Source organism: Microcebus murinus, chromosome 19 (assembly GCF_040939455.1).
Source record: "Microcebus murinus isolate Inina chromosome 19, M.murinus_Inina_mat1.0, whole genome shotgun sequence".
NCBI classification, from domain to species: Eukaryota; Metazoa; Chordata; class Mammalia; order Primates; family Cheirogaleidae; genus Microcebus; species Microcebus murinus.
In genome coordinates this window covers 7,038,016-7,063,431 of record NC_134122.1, presented here as the reverse complement: position 1 = coordinate 7,063,431, position 25,416 = coordinate 7,038,016, and the positions used below count along the sequence as shown (strand labels likewise).

Genomic DNA, 25,416 nt, shown 5'->3' with positions numbered 1-25,416 from the left:
ATATGGTCCAAATCATATGTCTTCCACGTGAGGAAAGGGCACTAGAGGGCCACTGAGGCAGCTGGGAGCAGCGGTGAGACAGGGACCCGTGGTTCTAGTTCCTGGTCGGGTCAAAGGGAGGACCGAGGAGGCAGCTCATCCCCGTGGGTGCTCACTGAGCACCTCTCTTGGCTTTCCCTTTGCTTCTGCCTCCCAGTTTATTCCAGTCAGGGGTCAACTCACTACCTCAACCAGCGAGTAAGAGGACCTGGTTTAATGGTTTTGCCTGAGCGCTAGGATTTTTTTTTTTTTTTTTTTTTTGAGACGGAGTCTCGCTTTGTTGCCCAGGCTAGAGTGAGTGCCGTGGCGTCAGCCTAGCTCACAGCAACCTCAAACTCCTGGGCTCAAGCGATCCTTCTGTCTCAGCCTCCCGAGTAGCTGGGACTACAGGCATGCGCCACCATGCCCGGCTAATTTTTTCTATATATATTAGTTGGCCAATTAGTTTCTTTCTATTTATAGTAGAGACGGGGTCTCGCTCTTGCTCAGGCTGGTTTCGAACTCCTGACCTCGAGCAATCCGCCCGCCTCGGCCTCCCAGAGAGCTAGGATTACAGGCGTGAGCCACCGCGCCCGGCCAAGCGCTAGGATTTTTAAAAAGCTCTTTGGGGTGATCCATAAGCACACCTAGTGCTGAGAATCACAGTCCTTCATGTTTTGGATTCCAGGATTTTCTTTCCCTCTCCCTCCCCATTGTCATTGCCCTAGTCCAGTCCACCATGACTGCACTAGGTTCCTAACCGACCCCCCCCCTCCTGTTCTTCGCAGTGAACACTCAGGACAATTTTCTGCCCTCCAAGTGGCACAGAAGGGCCTGGGGGACTGAGCCCTGCCTGCTTCTCTGGCCTCGCCTCCCGGCATGCTGGTCTCCCTCTCTTTGTGTTCTAGTAACACCGAACTGAGAGACGCCCACCCTGCCTTTGTGCTTGCGTTTAGCTCTTCTCTTGTCCTGGAATGCCCTCCATCCCACCGGAGCTATTCCCGCTCAGCCTTGAAGACACGGCTCAGGGGCCTAACTTAACCCAAGGGCTCTGGACCTGGCCTTTGTGCGTCCCAGTCCTTACGCTGGGTTGTTGTGACCTTAACCTCACTAGAATGCGAGCTGAGGGTAAGGACCACACCTTGCCCACTCTGTGTCCCTGTCACGTGGTATGCTTCATGAACTTAGTGAAATGAATGGCCCCATTGTGCTTCTATATGCAGATTTATACAGATAGAGTGTCCCCCCAAGATATCTCTAAGAGGCATATGAGAGGTACTTAATAAGTAGTGGCAAACAATTGTTGAGCAAAACCATTTCGAACGCCAAAAAGTCCACATTCACTCTGATGTTTCCATTATAAATTCTTTTAAATTTAAGAATACTGATTAACACAGGAAACAGATTTAATTCATGGAATTGTGCATATGTTCAGTTACATTGGGACATGTTCATTTCTTTATCATTTATTGGCACTATCAACAGAATACTGTAAACCAGACCACTTTGTATGCGTAAGTCTGCGATGCTCCCTAGCTATGGTTTTCTACCATGAGCTGATATATATATAGATAGATAGGTATAGATATATAGATATATTAATGCTGTGCACAATTTTGCATGGTTACTGAGCGTCAGTAAAAATTATAAAAAAAACACCCATTTATAATAAAAGTGAGGATGTGCTAAGACTTGCTGTTATTGGACCTTGTTTTCTGTAAAAGAGACAAGACTTGCTAGACAGTTACTAAACTCCATGGCACTGATGTATGACGGATTCATTTCCAGACCACTGGCCACAGAAGCACGTCTTCCTGGGCCTTGCCCTAGACAGCAGCCTGTCCACTGGACTCCCCATGTTTTCACCAACTTCTGAGTCTCTACAACCTTGAGCTCTGCTGAGAATTCTTTTTCCTTGAAATTCTTCCAGCTAAACTCCCACCCCCCAAAAGAGGATGTCTCGGGAACTTGTTATGCCCCGAATCAACAAGAACTTGGTAAATGGCTTAAAAATTTTGTAGAGGAACTAACTTCTCTTGGTAAGGAGTGAATAATCTATCTGGAAATGGCTTTCCAGATAAAATGATCTCATCCCTCTGTCAGTGCCCCTTGGGGAGAGAACAAAATAGTGGAGCCACTCTCTCCACCGAAGAGAGCCAACTTTCTGGTTGTGCCCTGCCTTAGAACCCTTTGGACTCCAAGAACCTCATTCAGTATTTGCACCCAATGCTGACGTTCTCAGGAGAAAGCATACTGAAGTCAATGAATGAATGATGGTTTGGTTTACACTTGGCATGTTTGTCAAGTAAGGCCTTGGACCTTGGGATGTTGTCTGGAATGTGCTGGAGACCGCGGGCTGACGTGCCTTCACACGTGCCATTCCCTTCTGCAACACCCTCCTTTGCCCTGTCAGCTTGGTGAGCTCTTCCTCGTTCTGCAGAACCCTGCTCCAATGTCACTTTCGCAGAAACCTCCTCTGACCCTCAGGTGGCTTGCGGGACTCCCTCTGCTCTCCTGATGCACGTGCACCTCGGTCATAGCGCTCGCCACTCCACTCTGTTAGCTTGAGTCTGTTTCCAACGGCATGTGAGTCCCTGAGGGCAGGGACTACGTTTTATCTCACCTTTGTGTTCCTAGCGCTTAGCACAGGGCCTGGGATGGTGCGGGTACTTAATGAAAGTTTGATGAATGACTGAATGTTGAACAAATGAATATACAAATGAGACAGAGAGGGAGCTGCAGAGAGAGGGGGTCATACATCTCTCCTTAGTCGGCAGCGCAAATGACCTTAACATGGCAGAACTTATCAAAAGCCACAGATCAGCACTGACTGCAGGAATGTGAAGTGAACTGGAATGCCTGGACCTGTCCGTGTCTGTTAAACACGTCGGTGTCTTTCATTCTTCAACAAAAATACCTGGATGACCAGGTCTGCTGAAGAGTGAAAGCTAAAGGAAAAACCCACTTTGAGATCTTTGGATGGTTCGTTATTAAAGAGCAAAGTGCTGAATCAGGAACCTGGTTATGCTCATCTTCCAAAACAGCCAACCAAGCCACCAGGAGATGAAGTGGCTTCCTTTTGGACAGAGAATACAGCCACTTTCTCAGTCTACCCACTAAATAATACTTCGGGGCTCTCAGACTATCAAGTGCTCCTTTTAGGAGCATTTGAGGTCAAATCACTTCCACCAGTGTCTCACCTCCAGCAGAGAAGCTGTCGCCTCAGCCACAGCCCCACGTAAGCATTTAAGGACCATCTGCTGGGCAATCTCCACACTCAGTCATCTCAGGAAAAGCTAATTTCAGGAGGACAAGCACAAGGGAACTGCCTTAAACCAATGTACCCCATGCACGGAGCTCCGGTGCCTTTAATTCATGGCACTTCCCTCAAGACAAGAAGAAATTCAGTCCAGCAGGGAGTGCCCCGATGGCACAGCCGAGCCACTCATGCGTCCACTCAGTGGTGGAGGGAATGTGGATGAGCAAGAGCCTCCCGGGATAAGGGGTCCACGAGCCCAGGCCCCCAGGTGCCCGGGGAGACGGGGTGTGTGGTTCTGCCACCCGGGCCCCTGGGCCTGCGCTCCTGGGGCGACAGGCGTGTGCTTCTGACCTTTCAGCTCAAGCGTGTCCCGTGGACTCTCAGGCTGCAGGCCCAGGCTGACATTTACCAGGGAGGACAGAGTTTGGGGCATGGAGGCTGTCGAGTGGGAACTGACAGTGATGCCACCTAGACATCCTCCAAGGGTGGAGCCCCGTGAAGGACAGAATTCGGTTTGGAGGAACCCCAGGGGCACTGAGAGGGGTGGTCCTGGTCTCCAGGAGGCCAGGAGACCCCTTCCGCCACCTCTGAGCTCAGTCCTCATGTCCCCACTTCTCTGCCCTCCTAGGCTCTGTCCTGTCCCTCGCTGAGGTGTGCCGGGGGCGTGCTCAGAGCGTGGGGGCTGGGTGAGGAGGTGAGGGCTGTTCGCTTGCATAGGGCAGGGGCAGCCGGCATCCTCATTACAGAATATGGCACTTGAGATGGACTGGAACCCCTAAGTCCCAGCCACCAGTCCCAGGAGCATGTGTGACTCCCTTGCCTGGCTTCCAGAACCATTACTGGGTCGGTCAAGGGTGGGCAGAAATATGGCCACGATCCCAGTGGCCCTTCCCAAGACTACGTCCGGGCTCTAGCAGAATTTCTGGGCTTAAACCAACGTGCACCCTTAGCTCTGCAGGAGGAAAATCGAAAGCAGCCCTCCCCTGCTCTCTCCCCCTCCCGCAAACCACCACACATGTTCCCTCCTCACAAAAAACCCTTCCGTGTATGCATTCACCTCTGATACTTTTAAGTGAAAACATGAATTAGGCAAACTAATCAATTTGACAACTGTTGAGATCGGGGCTTCCTCAGAGAGCAGTGGAAATGGCGTCTTTACTTGAAGTCTGCTAGGATGTCGCTGAAGATATTGAGGAACAGGTGAGCATGGTGGTCCCTGAAGACCAGCGTGGGGCGGAAACGAATGGACTTGTCGCCGCAGCCCCCCAACACCACACCTGGAAGAAGAGACAGCAGGAGGTTAGGAGCTCGGCTCTCGGGGCCGCCTGCTGGGCGGGCTGGAGGGGAAGTGACACCCACTGGTACACTGTCCGTCCACACGCCACTCTTCCCGCCCGGGCTGCCGCCTGGGCTTTCCATCCACCGTCCAGCCTGCGTTTCCTCTGTCTGCCTCCATCTCGTCCGTCATTCTCTTCTTTCCCTCTCTCCCTCCCTCTTAAGTTCGATTGCTCTGCTGCCCCCGAACTAGGTTTGGTGTCAGAGAAACCCTGAGATGAGTCCTCCCCTTCCAGAAACTCATGGAGGAGTGGGCAAAGAAAATGGGCAAATAAATCCCAAAAGCCCAGGCTAAGACGGAAGCACACAGGAGGTGCTGAGCTATCATCACTGCAGAGGGTCAGACCCTGCTCGTTTTGAAGGGCGACTTCCTCACGCACAGCCGGGCATCCTTGCCGAGGGTGTTTGGATCTTTGAGACTGAGTTTTCTCATTTTAAAAGGGAGGCTGATTATCGCTGCCCTTGCAGGACTACTGCGAGGATTCTGTAAGATGGTACAAGACAAGTACCCGACATGGTGGTTGACACATAGTAGGTTCTCTGATCACACAGCAGTATCCCTCCCACCTACGACTCTTCACCAGCCTCCCATGCCTCCTAGGGTAAGTCTGGAGCGTGCAACCTGATCCGCAGCTCGGCATGATGTGGGCCAGGCCGCCCCTCCCCCAGCCGCATCCCCTCCCGTGTCTGTCCCACCGTGTCTGTCCCACCGCCCTCCATCCTCTCCCTTTCTGCACCTCCACAAGCTCCATCCTGCCCCGGGGAAGTACACAAATTCCTCCCTCTGCCCAGAATGCTCCTCTCACCTTCTTCACCTGGCCAACCTCTGTTCATCTGTCAAGACTTAAGGTAAAATGCCATTTCCCCAAGGAAGCCTTCCCTGATTTCCTGGCCTAGACACCCTTGCCAGTTTTGCTCTCTGTCTCCTTTCCTCCTTCCTGGGACTTAACATCACAGTGGATTGCGTGTGGAATGCTGAGTTTGATGTCACCCCTTCCTGCTAGACTGCAGGCTTCCTGGAGGAAGGGGCCTGATGGGCTTCTGCACAGTGACTCAGTGCACACAAAATTCGTCTCAGTGAATACTCACGGCAGTGCACACACAACTCAGCTCAGCGAATACTCACGGCAGTGCACTCACAACTCAGCGAATACTCACGGCAGAGCACTCACAACTCAGCTCTGAATACTCACCGCAGTGCATGTACAACTCAGCTCAGTGAATACTCACCGCAGTGCATACACAGCTCAGCTCAGCGAATACTCACTGCAGTGCACACACAACTCAGCTCAGCGAATACTCACTGCAGTGCACGCACAACTCAGCTCAGCGAATACTCACTGCAGTGCACGCACAACTCAACTCAGCGAATGCTCTCCGCAGTGCACTCACAACTCAGCTCAGCGAATACTCACTGCAGTGCACACACAACTCAGCTCAGCGAATACTCACTGCAGTGCACACACAACTCAGCTCAGCGAATACTCACTGCAGTGCACGCACAACTCAACTCAGCGAATGCTCTCCGCAGTGCACTCACAACTCAGCTCAGCGAATGCTCACCGCAGTGCACTCACAACTCAGCTCAGCGAATGCTCACTGCAGTGCACGCACAACTCAGCTCAGTGAATACTCACCGCAGTGCACTCACAACTCAGCTCAGCGAATGCTCACTGCAGTGCACGCACAACTCAGCTCAGTGAATACTCACTGCAGTGCATGTACAACTCAGCTCAGTGAATGCTCACCGCAGTGCATACACAGCTCAGCTCAGCGAATGCTCACCGCAGTGCACGCACAACTCAGCTCAGTGAATACTCACCGCAGTGCACTCACAACTCAGCTCAGCGAATGCTCACTGCAGTGCACGCACAACTCAGCTCAGTGAATACTCACTGCAGTGCATGTACAACTCAGCTCAGTGAATGCTCACCGCAGTGCATACACAGCTCAGCTCAGCGAATGCTCACCGCAGTGCACGCACAACTCAGCTCAGTGAATACTTGTTGGATCCATATGTGAATAAAGAAACCCGACTGGTAACTTTCTCTTCTTTCAAGAAAGAGCATTCAGGCTACTTTTGTCCCTTGTTCCAACTGCCCCCACCCGAGGACCCGGCAGTATTTTGCACGCACTGCAGGCAATGCCCGGTCCCGTACCTTTGTTTCTGGCAATCAAGATGAGCTTATTCCGTACTGATTCATCTGGAGTGTCGAAGGAGCAGAAGGTGCCTCGGCCTCTCACTCTGCTGATGAACTGGGGGTACCGGGCCTGCGCGGGGGAGACAAGGCTGGCATCAAAGGCTGTCACCTGCGTACCAGCTCAGCTTAATGGCTGTGCCTCCTCCAGTGCTGCCCCTGGGCCAGCCGCTGGGCGCCTGCTATCAGGGAGGGGGCACCTGTTCGGGGCTCCACAGATGAGGAAACTAAGGCTCGAGGTCCCCCGGCACTTACTCTGCCCTGTTCTGGCACATGCTGATTGCTGAGGAGCCAGCGCGTGGCCTGGGGAGGCACGGAATAGGGTCTCTTCCGTCCGACACTCCTCCGTCCCTTGTGACACAAACTCACAGAGCAGGGCGTAGTAACTTAATGAGTTGATGCGGGGCATAGGGAACGCCACCCCCTCCTCACCTAGGGTGCTGTCACTGCCTCGGGGGACAGGTGCTTACGGGCAGGCAGACCTTCCTTCTCTCGCCTGTTTGTCCCACTGAGCCTTAGGGCCTTGCAGTAATCCCAACTCCTGCTTGCGTACGGCTTCCTGAGGTCCTGATGGGGACCCGTAGCCCCACCCCCCCTCTAAATTAGCTAACGCAGGGTCCCATAGCACGAGGCCAGGGGAATTTCCGTGGAGCCTTGCTGTGGCACCACCTGGCACATGGGAAACGCTGTCCTCCAACACGCCTACAGCCAAGTTGCCTCAGTCAGGGGCCGTCGGGCCCCTGCAGGGCTCGCCCCCGAGACCAGGGACGCGCGGCATTAACCCAGGCACTTTCGGAGACTCGGGCCTTGCGCTTGCTGGGGTATCGTGACCTCGCTGGGCTGGAGGCTCATTTCTTCTTTATTCTCCTGGGCCACCCTGCCATCCGGCAACGTGACCGTGACCCTCCCATCGTTCTGTCCCCTGGCCTGTGCAGGGACACCTCGCGTTCTGAACTTGTCTGCTTCCCTTTCTGCCCTAGTGCCCTGTTCTCTGTGTCCCCATCCCGGCCCTCTGCCAGGCTGTGGACTCTGCCTGTGCCTTCCTATCTCGAGAGCCTGCAGGACACCTGCCACGATGGGTGACAAGGAGGGACCAAGTCAGCGCAGGGCCAGGAGCAGTCCCCGAGCAACGCAGCCGCGTCCCGCAGTGGGCGCACAGACGACCGGCGCGAAAGGCTTCGGCGGAAGGAAGGTCGGCCCTGGGCAGAGGCGTCCCCACCCCGCCCCTGACCCCAGCTCCGCTTTGAGTCTAGTCCAGGAAAACCCGTCTCTGGATTCCGACCAGAGTGGTGTCGCGTGGAGGGGCTTAGCTGTCAACAGCTACCCGCAGAGTCTCTGGGATCAGCTGGGCTTTGTCACCTGGGCTTGGGTGACACACGCACCTCCCCAAGCCCCCATTTTCTTGTCCGGAAATGCAGATCACGTTTTTCTAATTTCCAATTGTTCTGAGTTAAGGTTGCCAGGTGAATACAGGACACCCAGTGGATTGGAATTTCAGATGAGTCATTTTTTTCAGTATCAAAATGTCCCAAATGTTGCATGGGATATACTTATACTAAAAAAGCAGCCTCTGTTCCTCAGGCTTGGCTGGGCGTCCTGCATCGCGGTTTGCTAAGTCTGGCAGTCCTAGTGGGGTGAAGTGAGGGAGCATCTTCTGGAACTCCTGCCTGCGCCGTGTCCCCAACTGTGTCCTGTACCTGCCCTTGGGCCCTGGAACTTCTGAAATTTAAATTTAATGGGGGGGGAGGGTCCCTGCCTTTTTTCTCCCCTAAAAGTGGCAAACACTAAGGATTAAATGAGTTAAGGCACTTAACACAATGCCTGGCACATAAGCGAGTTCTCAACTGATGGAAGTTGCCGTTACGGATATTACTAGTAGGTCCTTGATCCTGCCGGAGAGGCAAACACTGGCAAAGAACGTGACTTTGAAGTGCACCAGAATCAAGTTCAAATGTCAGCAGTGCCACGACGAAGCCACATAACTTTGGGGAAGTTAATAACACCTCCTTGCCTCAGTTTCCTCCTCTGTAAAATAGGGGTAATAATAGTGGGGAGACCCACAGCATTACTGTTTGATTTCCACATAAATAGAAGTTTTTACTGCTATCGTCTTCCCTGCTGTCATTATCACCACCACCATCACTATGAATGTCACCACCTGCCGGGGTTCTGCCCAAGCCACTGGGGCCTGGATGCTTCAAGATCTCAGGTGGCTCTTTGAGACCAGACACCTGGAGATGGTCATCGCTCCTCTCAACTTTGGGCTCTTCTGGCCACTTCTGGAAACACTGGGCCCCCCCAGCCACCAACCCCCCCTCCCCAAGTCTAGGAGAGTGATGCTTGTGAACCCAAAGTAATCGCAAAGGTTCTTTTTTTTTTTTTTTGAGACAGAGTCTCACTTTGTTGCCCAGGCTAGAGTGAGTGCCGTGGCGTCAGCCTGGCTCACAGCAACCTCAATCTCCTGGGCTCAAGCAATCCTTCTGCCTCAGCCTCCCGAGTAGCTGGGACTACAGGCATGTGCCACCATGCCCGGCTAATTTTTTCTATATATTCCTAGTTGTCCAGATAATTTCTGTCTATTTTTAGTAGAGACAGGGTCTTGCTCTTGCTCAGGCTGGTTTTGAACTCCTGACCTCGAGCAATCCACCTGCCTTGGCCTCTCAGAGTGCTAGGGTTACAGGCGTGAGCCACCGCACCCGGCAATAGAATATTTTATTAAAATGAATTTCACTTCCTTTCTTACATCTCATCTGGTTACTAGAACGTTCAAATGACTTGCGTGGCTTGCAAGCAGCCCGAGAGACAGCCCTACTGCCGAGCGGTGGTGTGGAGAAGGCGGCGCAGAGCGGGATGGCGCATCGCTGTGAGTGAGACGGGGTGCCAGGGAGGCTGCTCAAAGGAGGGACGTCTGAACGTGATGCCCAAAGACAGCCGGGAGTTCAGGAGCGGGGACTGGGATGGGGACGGGGACGGGAGCCATCTCTGCAGAGGGCACGGCACGTGCAAAGGCCAGGAGGCCAGGAGCAGCGCAGCGCCGCCACGATGGCTGGAACACCGAGTGCCACGCCATGCTGCAGACCGCCGGGCTTGCCCTGGGCTTGTGGGGCCTGTGGTGGGGGAGCCTCCGGGGTGCGGGGCCGCGTGGGGTACCTGGAGGTCCAGCAGCCCCGTGAGCAGCACCTTCCCGGCGTGCGCTGCGTTGTTCAGCAGGTCTTCCCGCTTGATGACGTCGATGACCTCGGCCAGGAGCAGGTTCTTGGATGGGTCCCCCAGCCAGGTGTTGAAGATCCGGTAGGGCTGGAGCGAGGAGGGGGTCAGGAGGGTCACACGTGGGCCCATCCCGAAGGGGCCATGGGACACGCCTTCTCGGCGCAGAGAGAAACTAACTCAGCGAGCATCCCCCAGGGCTGGGAGGAGAATGCGTCTTATCTCACTGAATTCTTCCAACAGTGACAACCCCGTAGGTAGCTACTGCTATCAGGGAGACCAAATCGTCCCATGCTCTGGGACATCCCTCAGTCCCGGGGAAGCTAGACAGCTGGTCCTCTAACTACGACACTTCCCAATTTACACAGGAGGAAGATGAGTGATTTCCCAGGGTAACTATGGCTGGTAGGTGGTAGAGTTGGGCTAGATCTCTAGCCGTCTGAAACAAAGATCACCCACTGGGCCAGGCACACAGCAAAGGCTCGGTCCCCGGCAGCCACTATTAGCAGTGTTACTGCGTGTGCACACAGAGAATCGGCGAAAGACTGACAAAGGACTGCCCCGGAGTTGGCCTTGAAGAGAGCTTGGGTGATCACCATGGGCTAATGAAACCGGTAAGAACAGGGCCCTCGGAAACTTCCGTGAGACGTTAGGTGTGCGCCCAGCTCCCCGTTTGTGAGGAAGGAGCAGCTATGAGAGGGACGTGCCCTGCTCTGCCCACGGACAGCGACTCACAGCATTAGGCCTGAACTCCTCCTTGTGGAAGAAGCCGCCAGTCATCATCTTCTTGCTGAAGGTCATCAGGTCTGCTGGGTCGTCCAAGCCCCAGTGCTCATGGGCCCAGAACTTGCCGGTGCAGCCCCCTCCAGTCTGGACCTCGTCCACCAAGAAGGCACAGCCGTGCTGGGGACGGAGATGGGTAATGAACATGCGCAGGCGGCTGGTGGAGCAGCCCCGCCCCCGCCCAGCCCACCACTGCCAAAGCCCAGCCCAGCCGCAACGGGCCTGTGTCCTGAACTGCAAGCCAAGGCCCCGTTCTCAGGCCACACAAAACAGAACAGACCCGTAAGCAGAGCTGTGTCTGGCTCCTAACACTGCCGAACCGGAACAGAAGACCCGGAGCGTCAAGTGCTCCCGGCACTAAACAAGGGCTCCGGGACAGAGCTGGAGCCAGCCCTTGGCCTAGGACCCACCCCAGGAGCCCCTGTAGTCCTGCCTGCCCTCGGCCGCGTCCACTGACCTTCCTGGCGATGTCCCTCAGCTTCCGGAAGAAATCGTCGGACGCATGGTTGTCTCCACCCTCGGACTGGATGGGCTCCACGATGATCCCGGCCACTGTCTTTTCCTTTTTCCGGTATTTCACGATGAGATCCTCCACCTAGATTCCGGATGGGGAAGAGACGATTGCTCGCTGAGGCTCTTGACCCGTATCCATGGGCGGGCATCTGGGGTTCCATGAGCCCCTTAAAGTGTTATAGAAAATGTGGGGTTTTTTTCTTTCTTTTTTAAAGAGACAGAGCCTCACCACGTTGCCCAGGCTGGTCTCAAAGCCCTGACTGATGCTCTCACCTCGCCTCCCAAAGTGCTGGGAGCATACACCTAGATAGACTAACGAGTGAAATCTCTCCTTATCATGCACAACTAACAAAAGCCTTCTGCTCGGATGGTGTGATTTTGGCCTTGGTCTCCACCACTCACCGCAGGGAAGCTCCAAGACACTTGTCTTCGCTTTCCATCATTTGCACTTCGTGGCTTTTTGCTTTGTAAAAAATGTGATTTCTAGAAAAGCTGTGATTACATCCCTGTGCTGGATTATATTCCTATCGGGCAGTGCCGTGCGTTACCCCATGATCTCCTTTCTTTCATTTGCCACTGATACCCAGCACCTAGCATCGTGCTTGACACCTAGTAGGTGCTCAGTAAACATTAATCCACTGGACATGATGATGAGCCTAAGAGGAAAACCACAGCCTTATTGGAGCTCAATCCAAACCTGAAGAGTGACAGTTATTTTTTTTTCCAGCAACAGAATCTTTCCAGCATCCTCCATGGAACCCCAGAACAGACCAAAGGTGGACTGTTTGGCCGAAGAGGAAGCCTGAGGCGACAGGGGCTGTGTGTCCCCAGTTTCTCCCAACACAACCCCCAAGGCGGCCCAACAAAGCCTTAGGACCTGGGGCAGGACAAAACCAGTGTGCCAGAGGATCCGTGGAACCACTGGTTCCTATGCGACACCCCATATTCTTTTTCTCTCATTGGAGGGTTACTGAAGCTGGCCCCCAAAGGAACTTCAGTGATACAGACATTGGTGCCCAATGGGGTGATGGATGCTGGGTGAGAAACAGTGTGTCACCCTGCCCTTCCCAATAGGGGGAATATTCGGGATACTTGTCTCCCTGTCCCCACCTCCCTCCCAGGGAGCACCACACAGGTCCCCGGGTAAACCCGTCATCTGCTCCTCTTCTCCTGGGCCAAGTCTTGGGGTGGCGAGCGTAAGGGGCTGGAGCGGGGAGGATCTGCGAGATCCGGGGTTACCTCTTCCAGACAGCGGGCTTCCTCTTGTTGGTTTTCTTTCACAAACTCTTCCAGAGGATATTTCAGCCGGGGGAAGGGCGCGATGGGCCAGTCGAAGGAGGGGATGTCGAGCTTGTGAATGGCTTTGGAGTGCGTGGTCGCTAGGCAACCTGAGTCCGGCAAAACAAAAAAGCAGATGCTAGGCTTGGGGAAGTGGGCTGGACAGCCTTTGAAAGGGAGGGGACAGGCTTTTCAGCCCAGGGCTTTCAATGCCCGGGGAGGCCGGTCGCCCGCAGAACTCCAGTTCTTACAACATTCTGAAGCTGAAGGGGAACCTGCGAACCTTTAATTTTCATGTGTGCTTGTGGGTGTGTGCGTGCATATGCGTGCGTGTGTGTGCATGTTTGCTTTGTGATTTATCACAGATTAAGCACAAGTATTGAAGACAGAGAGTCTAGAGTTCAGATCCTGGCTCTGTCACTGAATGGCCTGAGCCTTGATTCCCACATCTGCAGAGTAGGAATAATAACCCACACTTCCCAGGGGAGCTGTGTGGAGCCAATGAGACGACATGAACAGACGGCCAGGGCCACACGGAAGGCGGCCGTGGCTGCTGCCACTGCTGTGCCTCGGCCTCCTTACCCATGGTTCTCCCGTGGAACGCGCCCATGAAGGAGAGGATGCTGTACTCGGGGCACCCGGGGGCCTAGAACCGAGAAATACCAGTCGTCAGTCACCACTGTAGGGACGCCGGAGCTGTGCCGTTGACCCCGCAGACCCAGGGGGACGGAGACATCTGCCAGAAGGACTGGGAGCCCTTCTCAGGCGCATGCTACCAACTGGACCCCTGAGGTCTGTATTCAGGACACAGATGTTTTATTTTACCCACATACTTAAATTTTTTTTAACCCTTTGTACTCGGATGTCGAGTGTGGATAATGTCGAGTGGATGATGAGAAAAAAGCAAGCGAGTGCAAAGGGTTAAATCTATTGCCAAATTTAAAATAAAGAGATTTCACACAAATATCTGAGATTCCGGATTCTCACAAGCCCTGCACCATTTGGGCTCATTTTTCTCCTGTGGCAGCAGCAGGTGGCCAAGCAGCACTCCCTGCCTTTCTCCTTCCTGTTCCCACTTGGCGGGCAGGGGGCTGGGAGTTGTACCCCTGCTCTGCAGCTCTTCAAGCTCCTGTCTCAGGTGGGCCAGGTGCTAACGAGGGACACCTGCCTCCCAGGGTGACCTGAGACAGGGGCTGAGCTGGGTAGGCCCCTCCCAGGAAGTGGCTCTGGCCTTTGCAGGAGGTCTGCCCTTGATAGACCAGCTCTGAGTGCAGGGTGCATGATGTCCCAGTCCTCTCCCAGTCCCAAGCAGATGCCCAGCTGCCACCTGGTGCACGCATTCCTGCAGATATACTGGATTGTTCTAGACCCGTCAAATCCAGGCAGTCGTCCGTCCTGGGAAACCACGGAAAGCCCACCAGGGAGTGCTCCACTCAACCTTGACACCCAGGAAGCAGACCCCCAAATGGAAACGTGTGGGGACTCCCCCTAATCGAGAGGGACAGTGCCAGCCCCCCAGACGCACGCGATGGAAGCCCAGCCGCACTCGCCTGGTTAATCATGCAGGTCTCCAGCTCCTCTTTGGAGAAGCCCCTCTGCCCCCTTTCCTTGCTCTGCCAGGACAGAACAGAACAAAATGTCAGACGCGCTCTGGGGTGGGGCATCCCACCCACACCCCTGTCAGTCCGGACAGCAGGAAAGTACTTTCAGCAGCTGCTCTCATGTACTGATTGTCACATGGCTGTACTGAGGCATGAGACTGTTAGTTGTGCTTGCAACTAAATAAACAGTGGAATCCACAGGATGCACAATATTCTATCGCCAACAACTCAGATCTGTGGCGGGGGCTTAGGTTAGGCGAGGAAAAGTAGAGTAATAGTCACACTGCGTAGGTTTGATGCCGGCCTCCCTGGATTTTAACTCAGGTCACCGAAGTCTGCTACTCTAGCCGGTCAGGATGAACAGTCGGACAAGGGGCGAGTGTGTGGCTGGGTACACACAGGGGTGTGTGCGTGTGCATGTGTGTGTGTGTGTTCATGCCCCAAACCTCACCCGGTACCACATGAAGATGGTCTTGAATGCATTCTCATTGGAGCAGGAGCCACAGGCCATGGTGATGAGCTGGGACATCCCCTTGGGAGCCACCTGCAGTGAGGGAAACAGCTGTGACCCAGGCTTATACGGACTCAGCTTCCCAGGGCTGTATCTCCACAGGGTGGGGGTGGGGCACACCCTGGGCTCCGGGGCCTTGGGGAGGCAGAGGGAGGGCAGGAGGGAGCCAGGCTTGTCCTGGAAGCATGGGACGGGGAGGGTGGACTCAGGCTTGTCCAGGAGCTGAGACGCCCAGGAAGGCCCAGCCCCTGAGGCTGGCAGAGAGGAAAGAGGGGTGAAAAAGCCCCATCTGTCGCTGGTGACACAATGACTGCTCCCTAGGACACCCACGTCCCCCAGGTGGGAAGCTGAGGCTCCCAAAGACTTTTATCTTCGCAACAGCTGACATCAAGAAGCAGGGGAAAGACTGAGTAACATGCACAAAGCTCCTGTTGTAGGACACATGAATTTCCCAAGTTCCCTTTGTCCTGCACACAAAGAATCCCTCATTTTCTACAAAAGGAAAATTAAAAACACTCTGCATGAAAGCATAAGCACAAAGAGCTCAATTTCCCAAGCAGCGCCCATCCGTCATTGTCATGGCTCTGGGTCTTCTCCTCCCCGGGCGGGTGGCACCGTGTCTGAGCACAGCGGGGCTGCCACGGCGGCCAGGTGGTCCCCTGGGAACTCACCGAGAGCAAGGACGACCGGAGCTTCTCCACGAAGTTCTCCGGAGGCAGGATTCCCAGGGCAGGTCTGTTGATGAACGTGCTCTGCAAAAGGCCAGGAGACAAACGGTGACTTCTCAGCCCGGCCCAGCCCCCACCCACGGACCATGCCCTGCACAGACCCCGCGTTCCGACAGGCTCTGAGTGTCGCAGGTGGATGGCGCTCTGCAGTGTGGGGAACGGCAGGGTGCCCTGACATTTTAGAGAAATCCACTATGATTGCTCTGGATTTTTAAAATAGTGTCAATTTCCTGGTTGTGATACTGCATTATAGTCATAAAAGACGCTACTGATTGGGGGAAACTGAGTGAAGGGTACATGGGACCCCTTTATGCTATTTTTTGGTAACTTCTTGTGAATCTATAATTTTTCTTTTAAAAACCATCAGAATGGCTATAAGAGCCAAAAAATGTACACTAGCAAGTACCACTGAGGATGTGGAGCAAGTAGAACCCTCATTCGCGGCTGGTGAGAAGGCAAAATGCGCTGCCCCTTTGGAAAGCGGCTTGGTCGTTTCTCACAACGTGGGACGTCCCCTTCCCTGTCACCCAGCAATCCACTCCGGTGTTTGCCCAGGTGGGCTGAAAGCTCGTGTCCACACAAACATATGTGCGTGGATGTTTATTCTGGCTTTTGTTCTCAGTTGCCAAAAACTGGAAACGGCCCACGTGTCCCTCCACTGGGGAAAGAGAGACAAACGGCGGTTCCTGCACGCAACGGAACGCGACTCGGCGACAAAAAGGAGCCGTCTACCCGTGCGCACAGCAGCGCGGAAGAACCTGAGTCAGGACGCTGAGCGGCAGAGGCCGGAATCAAAGGGTTATGTGCCGTAGGGTTCCATGCCTATGACAGTCTGGAAAAGGCAACGCTGCTGGGACAGAAAACAGCTCGCGCTTGCCAGGGGCTGGAGTCAGATTCACTGAAAAAGGCCCGGGTACTATTTGGGGTGATAAACCCATTCTATCTAGGCTTCAGAAAAGTTTATAATAAAAAACACATAAATAAAACCTACCATCTTAACTATTTATTTATTTTTGAGACAGAGCCTCACTCTGTTGCCCAGGCTAGAGTGAGTGCCGTGGCGTCAGCCTAGCTCACAGCAACCTCAGACTCCTGGGCTCAAGCGATCCTACTGCCTCAGCCTCCCCAGTAGCTGGGACTACAGGCATGTGCCACCATGCCCGGCTAGTTTTTTCTATATATTTTTAGTTGGGCAACTAATTTCTTTCTGTTTTTAGTACAGACGGGGTCTCGCTCTTGCTCAGGCTGGTTTCGAACTCTTGAGCTCAAGCGGTCCTCCCGCCTCGGCCTCCCAGGGTGCTAGGCATCTTAACTATTTCTATATGTACAGTTCAGTAGAGATAACCACGCCCCACTGTTGTGCAACCATCGCCACCATCCATCTCTAGAACTTTTTCATCATCCTGAGTTGAAACTCCGCCCCCATTAAGCAGCTTCCCATTCCCACTCCCCCAGCCCTGGCAACCCATTCTACTTTCTGTCTCTGTGAGTTCAACTACTCTACATGCCTTGTCAAAGTGCAATCATATAGTATTTGTCTTTTTGTGACAGGCTTGTTTCCCTTAGCGTAATGTCCTCAGTGTTCATCCATGTTGTGGTATATGTTAGCATTTCCTTTCTCCTTAAGGCTAAATAATATTCCACTGCACGGATAGACCACGTCTTGTGTAGCCACCCACTGTCGATGGACAGGTGGGTTGCTGCCACCTGCTGGCCGCTGTGAATATCACTACTGGGAACACAGGTGTGCAAACGTGTCTGGATTTTGACTGTGCATTTGCTGAAACCTATAGGGAACCGTACACTAACAAAGGTGGATTTTACTGCATGTAAACTGCACCTTAATTTTTTTAAAGAAATAAAGAAGAAAAATAAGGCATGAGGAGACGGCGGCAGCTCTGGAATTTCTAAATAGACCGCGGGTCTGGGCGGGGGCGGTGGCTGGCTAAATACCCAGGGTAGACTGAGTGTGGAAAAGGCCGTGTTAGAAGATTACAAGATTCTGTCTGTCGCTCTTTCTTTCTCACTCTGATGGGTGTAGATCCAGAGAAACCCTTTCCTCTGCAAGGAAATCGGCAGTGTGGCCGGATGCTGAAGGGACGCTCCTGCCCGACGCCCGGGAGCGGGCGTGCCTGGTGGTGGCGGGGACGGAGCTGCCTGGCCGGGCCTGGGCCAGCGCTGCTCTGTGGCTGCCGGGCAGGAGCTCGGGCCCAGGGAGCCAGTGCCTCCGAATTTCAGAAGAAAAGAGGAGTGCAGATTTCAATGCGCATTAACTCTGAAATGCTGTCCAAAATACCTTTAAACAGCTGAGGGACAGTCCCCCACTACTGTGCTGGCTCTGAAACCCGGGCTTGGTCGCCAGCTGCCCACACAGCAGGGTGGCCGTCCCGAACCTCCCCTGCCAGGCTTGCTGCCATGTCCCCAGAGCGGAGCCGGACGAGGAAAACAAACCATAGAAATCTAATCCAGGAAGGACACCTGCCGTGGCAGAAGTCTCGACTGTGCTGGTTGTTGCTGTATCTTAAAAGCCTCACCGCATCTCATACTCTGATTGGGGCTGTCTCATCTCCTGACCGTCTCTAAAGAAAGGACTTCAAGTGTGGACAAAGGCTAGGAATTTAATTCTGTAGCAGTCTTTACAACAACAAAAAGGAGAAACACTCTTCAGTGCCCAATATTCGGTTAAGGGAAGGAAGGCACATTAACTCAAGGTAACATTATACGGCTACTAAAATGGTTTTTGTAAAAGTTGCAATCCCGTGGAAAGGCTGAGATTACAGTGGATTTTTTTTTCTTCTTTTTATAAAAAGCTAGTCAGGAAGGTTTGTACCCCCACCGTCCATTCTGTAACTTACTTACTAAGTGCCATTACGTAAACCGCTGCACTCTATTTCTGGACAGTAGAGCATTCACTCACACTGGAGTCATGTGCACTGCACAATGGCATCTTGGTTGAGTGTGCACTACCTATATGATGGTCCCATAAGATTATAATGATGCTGGCACAACAAAATTGCCCACTGAGAATGGATCCCTGTTGTTAAGCAACACATGACTGTATTTCATTCCAGAGACCACTTAAGGGAGTGCAAAAGTGCTAGATTAGGAGTTCAAACTATTAAGGTTAAGTCACTTAATGTTAATGAGCCTCAAGTATTTAGTCTTTATTTATTGATTTTTTTTTTTTTTTTTTTTTTTTTTTGAGACAGAGTCTCACTCTGTTGCCCAGGCTAGAGTGAGTGCTGTGGCATCAGCCTAGCTCACAGCAACCTCAATCTCCTGGGCTCAAGCGATCCTCCTGCCTCAGCCTCCTGAGTAGCTGGGACTACAGGCATGCGCCACCATGCCAGGCTGATTTTTTCTATATATTTTTAGTTGTCCAATTAATTTCTTTCTATTTTTAGTAGAGATGGGGTCTTGCTCTTGCTCAGGCTGCTTTCAAACTCCTGACCTTGAGCGATCCGCCAGCCTTGGCCTCCCAGAGTGCTAGGATTACAGGTGTGAGCCACCGCGCCCGGCCAAGTATTTAGTCTTTAAAAGGAGTGATGCTGCCACTGCACCTCTAGCCCAGGTGACCCTCTCTCTCTCTCTCTCTCTCAAAAAAAGGGAGAATAACACCTGCCCTTCGAGCTCACAGGGGTGCCACCAGCCTCCTGGCCCCATAGAAGGACGAGGTGCGCCCAGAGAGGGTGGAGCTGTGAGCCCCCAGAAGCCAGCAAGGGAAAGACAGCACTGGTGCCTCTTGGGCACCGACTTGTGGCAGGCATTGGGCAGGAACTTTACTTGTCCTTATAACCTTGTCACCCTTTACTGATCAGAAGAACAAGTTGTTATACTAGAGGAGAGATGCTTTAGATTTAGAGGCAAAATGTGTCAAGCCAGTGAATTCAGAAAAGTTCAGCTCTGCAAGAGACAGAGGTGGAAGCTGTGTGTGTGTGGGGGGGGGTTACTCCCGGACTCCAGGAGGGAGGGGAGCCAGGGCACAGCTGGGGGCTGCCCAGGAGCCCCAGGCCCTGCTGAGTTTGGCCCCTCCAGTGACTTGGTGATGAGAGCCCTTTCATGCTGATGAGAAGGGACCCGCTAATGGGCTAGGAGCAGGACAGCCGCTGGAGGTCCAGCCAGCAACCCCGGGCGGCGACTGGGAAGAGGCCTGGAGGGGTCTGGGATGGGGATAAGCAACGGGCTCACGAGGAAGTGGATTTGGGTTAGAAAAGGGGATTGTACTTAATGCAATTAGGCATCCTGGATCAGATCCTGGAACGACAAACGACATTAGTGTGAAAACCGGTGAAATCCAAGTAAAGCCTGCAGCGTGCCGTGTCCCAACGTTAATCTGTACAGAGTGCTTAGACAGACGTACCTGAGGTGAGATGCTGACACAGGGGACAGCTGGGGAAAGGTACGTGTGGCCTCTCTTTACAGCTCATCTGTGCATCCACAATTGTCTAAACAACAACCTAGTTATAAAGGGGGGAGGATAGCGCTGGGATGCGGGGACATCTTCAGTACCTCTCTCTTGGACATAATCAAAGCATTAATAATACACTCAGTGCAAATCCAAGCGGTGACATCACTGCATGGGGAAACCCACGGACAGAGAGGACCCAGACATCATTCTCCTCGTGGCTTGAGGACTCGGCTAGGACTGCTAGAAATCGTGGCAAATTCATATCTGGTACTTTTTCTGCTTGGTGACCACCCAGGTGGGTCTAAGGATAAGTAGTGGAGGAAGTTAACCCTCCTCTTTGTAGAGCTGGGGAAACTGAGGACCAGAGAAGTCAAGCAACTTGCCCCAAATCACACAGCCAGGAAGGAGCAGAACCACAACCCAGACCCAGGCTTACTGGCTGCAGCCGCCATTCTCTGTCTGACCCTCCAGGCAGCCTCCACCTGATAATTTAATGCTTGGCACAAGCTGGAGACCTTGGCTTGCCTGTGGGGGTCTGTAGGGAGCATTTCCTTCTGCCTCCGAGCTGCCAGCGGGGCTCCTACGAAGGCAGGCACAGCATGAGAAGGGGGTGGGAGCAAGCTGCCGTCAGTGGCAGCAGGGAAGTGGCTCCCAGAGGGGCACAGGCGGGCTGGCTGGCAGCTTGACTGCCTATCTGGGCCCAGGAAAGATGTGGGGGTGGTGTTCTTGCTCGACAAGGCGTGACATTAGGAACAGAAGATATCTGGGACATGGGGTAGTGGAATTAAATGAGGACAGGTTTCTCGAATCCTTGCCATCAGCTCGGCAGTCTTAAAGTGCAGTGTGAAGCTTTGGTTTCAATGGCTGTGCAACCTTGGGCAAGTCACTTAACCTCTCTGAGCTTTGGAGTCTTCACCTGCCAGGTGCTTGTAAGAAGCCAGGGAGATGACAAGGCATACAGAGGATGCAGCAGCTGGCAAGGCCCTGGTCATGTGTCTTACCTGGCCAGGCCTGCTGTGCTACGAGCATTCACTGCAACCTGACTGGGCAAAAGCAGTGCCTGGTAATTATTGCATAGCTTGGGGGCAATGTAATGAGATGGCCATGGTGACATAAGGAATCGTAACTGGAAGCCACATATTAGCTCCTGGGGACATGGTCTCATTGCTTGCACTCACAGGAAGTAATTACGGTGGAGTTTCAGGGTGGTGCAAAAGGGTTGAAGCCACTTCTCAGGAGCCAGATGACCTGGAGGAGCCTGCCCTGGCCAGGTGAAATACCCTAACCTCCTCCTGAGCCCATCTCCAGCCAAGGATTTGGAATACCCAAGACGCCAGTCAACAGCCCCTAGCCTGCTGCCCCAGGTGGACCCTACTGAAAAGGTCCCTCTAGCCCACTGCCACTTCTCCAAGACTGTGTCAGGGAACCGCTCTCCCCAGGCCCCCGACCCAAGTCCTCTGCGGAAACACTCAGCATAGACAGGGATGGAACTCGGACTCCCGCCAAACCCAGCACCCAGCGCCGCGCCTGTGCGGGGGAGGCATGCAGCCACGAACCGGCGACTGAACCAGCGTCAAGCAATAAGGCCGAAGAAGAAAGCAGGTGCCGATCACCGAGGCCTGGCATGTGAAGCGGGGGAGTTCGGATGCATCCTGAGGGCAGCCGTGCGGGGGTGCGGGGGGCGCTCCCTTCCCTGGTAGGGACGGGGTGCAGCCATCTCCTGAAATCAGAATCCCTGGGCCCGACGTCACGTGCCCGTTGGGGACGACTCTGCCTCCGGAGGCGGTTGACACTGCAAATGTGTCTGACATGTTTGTTGACACATTTTTTTGTCAGCACCAACTGCCAAAGCATCTGGGATCTGCACAGCGTTTCGAAACAAAGCCGTGCTTCGAATGTAAACACACCCGCCGCGCAGGCCCGGGCTGCAAAGGGGCCCTCAGACACCTTCCGCAGGACGCGGTTCCTCGACAGCCGCCCTGAACCCGCCCTGAACCTGCCCGCCACTGGAGGCAAGCATGTCCCCAGCCTCTCCCACGCAGGGCACGCCTATCTACAAAGAGGGAAGTTGGCTTTTCTCCTGTTATCTTTTCAACTCTGCTGGTAAGACTGGAGCAAAGTTTTAAGGCCAGGGATTCAGTTTCTGGCCAGGATTGGGCGTTGCTTCCTCCTGCCTTTCTTAGAATCCTTTCGTAAGTCCCACTCTGCGCCGATGGAAAATTCTCCAGCGATACTCGGGGCTGGCGAGGATGTGGAGCACCTGGAACTCTCACGCACGGCCGGCGGGGGTGGAAACCAGCACAACCCATGTGGAAAACCGTCCGGCAGCGTCCGCTGGAGCTGCAAGTGCGCACACTGTGGCCAGCGGTCCCACTCCTGGCTTTGTGTCCCACGGAAAAGCATGAACGTGTTCGCCAACAGACACACGCTCAATGGCTCCCAGCAGCAGTGCTCGCCAGAGCCCCAGACTGGGACCGCCCACGTGCCCAGCAGCAGCAGAACGGGCAGGCTGAGTGCGGCGTGCTCGCACAGGGGATACTGCAGAGCCACGAGACCCCCTCATCTGCGGCCACACACAATAAGGACACGGTTTCGAGTTAAATAAGCCAAACAAGATAAAGAGTACTCACTTTGCAATGCCACTTACGTGGCCACAAACAACAGGAGAAACGCATCTGTCTGTTTTCTAACAGGGGCTGTGGTCTGCCTGATTTGGCTGGGGGAAATAGTAGCTGTGTGGGACGCGATTTGAGTCCCTGTTACAATCCCTGCATTCTCGTCGGGGGCAAAACCATCTCACCCTGTTACCATACAAAGCACAGACTTCAGTGCAACGGCATACCTGTGTGCCGTGGCTGCAATTAGAGCCCCGAGAAGATGCCACACCCTCATCCCATCCCTGGGACCGTGAACATGTCACACGGCAAAAGGGACTTGGCTGATGTATAGTAATTAAGGTTCCTAATCGGTTCAGATAGGGAGATTAATCTGCAATCCCAGTGCAACCACACGAGCCCTTAGTAGCAGGCGTAGGAGAGGAAGACAGAGAAGGACTCAGCCGCTAGCTTGAAGATGGAGGGGCCACGTGGAAACAGAATGAAACGAATTTGCCACCAACCTTAACGTGCCCAAGGCAGATTCCCCACCAGACCCTCCACCTGAGAGCCCAGGTGGGTCACCTCATTGATTTCAGCTTTGAGAAGCCTCAAGCTGAGTACCCAACTGGGCCCAGCAGGCTCCCAGCCCACAAAGACTGCGAGACATTACGTGGGTGTTGTTCTAAACCATTAAGTTGTGGTGATTTGCCGTGGTAGCAACAGAAAACTAATAAGGTGATATTAAAAGATGGGGAACAGGGCCAGGCGCGGTGGCTCAGGCCTGTAATCCTAGCACTCTGGGAGGCCGAGGCGGGCGGATTGCTCGAGGCCAGGAGTTCGAAACCAGCCTGAGCAAGAGCGAGACCCCGTCTCTACTATAAATAGAAAGAAATTAATTGGCCAACTAATATATATAGAAAAAATTAGCCGGGCATGGTGGCGCATGCCTGTAGTCCCAGCTACTCGGGAGGCTGAGGCAGAAGGATCGCTTGAGCCCAGGTGTTTCTGTGAGCTAGGCTGACGCCACAGCACTCATTCTAGCCTGGGCAACACAGCGAGACTCTGTCTCAAAAAGAAAAATAAAAAATAAATAAATAAAAGATGGGGAACAGTTAGGAAAATAATGTCACCCCCAGCTTCTTAACAGCATAATAATGAAAAAAAAATTCAAGAAACACCAGTGACATGGGAAAATCCGTTGAGCGTGCGTTCGGGCTGCATGCACATGCGTGCGTGCTATACTTCAGTGTGACCACGCAATGGCTTTCCGCCTTGCTCAGGCGGAAAGCCATTGGTAGAAACTGGTCTTCTACCAAAAGGGTTCTCGTTGGGTGAATGTGCCCCCCAGGGGACACTTGCCCATGGCTGTAGGCAATTTTGGTTGTCACAACAGAGGGAGGGGGTGCTGCTGGCATCTAGCGGGTAAAAGATGTTGCTAAACACAACACACGGGACACACCTTCACAGTAAGGAATAATCTGGCCCCAGATGTCAAAAGTACCGAGGTGGAGAACCGTAGTCTAGCGGGCATGTAAACGCTGTGTCCCTCACTAAGCACACAGGAGGGTGAAACAAAACGAAACAAGACAAAGGGCCGGGTCCCCTTGCTGCTGCTCCGGTCCTCCTCGGAGCCCTCCCTGCTGTCTGCTCCTGCCGATGCCGCCCTCCCGCTGCCCTGTTCTCCTGGCTGGGCCCACTCCTGACCCACACCTATCAGACCTTCCTCTCCTCCAGCTCTCAGCTCAAACGTCACTTCTCTGGGAAGTCCTTCCCGCCCTCCATCCCCCGAATAGTTCAGCTCCTGTGGGTTCATTCTCAGCACCTCCATTGGCTGTGTGGCCTTGGGCAAATACTTAGCCTCTCTGGGCCCCAGTTTCTGCATCTGCAAAATGGGGATAACAAGAGTACTTGCTTGGGGACTTGTCAACATTGCAGCTGTAACGTGCCACACACAGTGTTGGGTACATATTATACTCTTCTTAAACACTACCCATCATTACCATCGTTATTTTACGCCCACACAGCAGTGCCTGTCTTATCTGCAGGACTCGATACGGTTGCTGTGCTCTATTAGGTGTCTGGTTAATGGACCGGCTCCACGGGGATGGGACACTGTGTTTTCGCCCACCAAGGCATTCCAAGTGTCTGTCACATAGTATGGTCCCGATAAATACTTATGGAATGAAAGAATAAATGAATAGAGTGTTTCCAAGGTCACCCAAGAGATTCTGTGCATGGCCGTGAGCACATCTGGTCTTTAGTCTGAGTAACCCGGAGACGTACCACGTTCTGAGGCTGTTGGATGAGCTTCGCCAGGGCGGGGTGGCTGTAGCCTGGGGAGAGGACGGAGTGTCAGACATCAACATCACATCCGGGGGCACCCAGCCCTGCCCCCCTTCCTGCCCAACCCTGCAACTCTCTCCACTCCGCAAAGGATCTTTTGTCCTTTGCAGACAAGGAGAGATTCCTGGGCCCCACCCAAGGACCCTGACTCAGAATCTCTTCAGGAGCAGCCCAGAAGCCTTCACCAAATGCTCTACCACATTCTGAGGCTTGCTCAGGTTTGAGAGCTCCTGGATTAGATAGACACAGAGGAGATAAATGCAAGGTCAAAGCAATGTCACGACTAGGGCTGGGGTGTGGATCAGCAGTGAAGAGTTGCAAAGACAGTCCTCGACTTCTCCAGAGCTCACTGGCTGAGTCAAGTCTCAGTAAATGTTTGCTCAGGGACTGAGTGGGCGGGTGACGCCACCTGCAACCTGCGGCCAGCAGGCCTCCCGCTGCGCTTGCCTACTCCCCAAGGCCATCTGCATTCACTGGGCCGGGGCTGACGTTGCACTATGAGGCTTAGGGCACGCTTTGATGTAGCAATTGCTCTCCTACCAATTTGTCTCACAAATGTGTGTAAAGACCTATGTACATGGGTCTTAATTATGACACTCCAATATGTCAAGACTTGAAAGCAATGTAACGTCCATCA

At 53.6% G+C, this 25,416-nt stretch overlaps 1 protein-coding gene across 4 annotated transcripts in view; it reads right to left on the bottom strand.

Moving 5' to 3' along the window:
• Positions 1–1,369: 1,369 nt before the first annotated feature.
• The window catches only part of ABAT (4-aminobutyrate aminotransferase), a 97,907-nt gene continuing 73,860 nt past the window's right edge, over positions 1,370–25,416 (bottom strand). For 3 of the 4 annotated variants that reach the window (XM_075995091.1, XM_012785273.3, XM_012785280.3), the window contains exons 6-16: positions 24,720–24,769; positions 15,375–15,455; positions 14,644–14,736; positions 14,142–14,204; positions 13,174–13,237; positions 12,553–12,701; positions 11,258–11,395; positions 10,753–10,920; positions 9,961–10,107; positions 6,772–6,883; positions 1,370–4,554 (exon numbers count right to left, since the gene is read on the bottom strand). In XM_075995091.1, the coding sequence (XP_075851206.1) occupies positions 4,433–4,554; positions 6,772–6,883; positions 9,961–10,107; positions 10,753–10,920; positions 11,258–11,395; positions 12,553–12,701; positions 13,174–13,237; positions 14,142–14,204; positions 14,644–14,736; positions 15,375–15,455; positions 24,720–24,769 (1,187 nt within the window). In that variant the 3' untranslated portion in view covers positions 1,370–4,432. Of the gene's footprint in view, positions 4,555–6,771; positions 6,884–9,529; positions 9,700–9,960; positions 10,108–10,752; positions 10,921–11,257; positions 11,396–12,552; positions 12,702–13,173; positions 13,238–14,141; positions 14,205–14,643; positions 14,737–15,374; positions 15,456–24,719; positions 24,770–25,416 lie in introns of those variants that run through there. The other variant, XM_075995092.1, reaches the window with a different exon arrangement.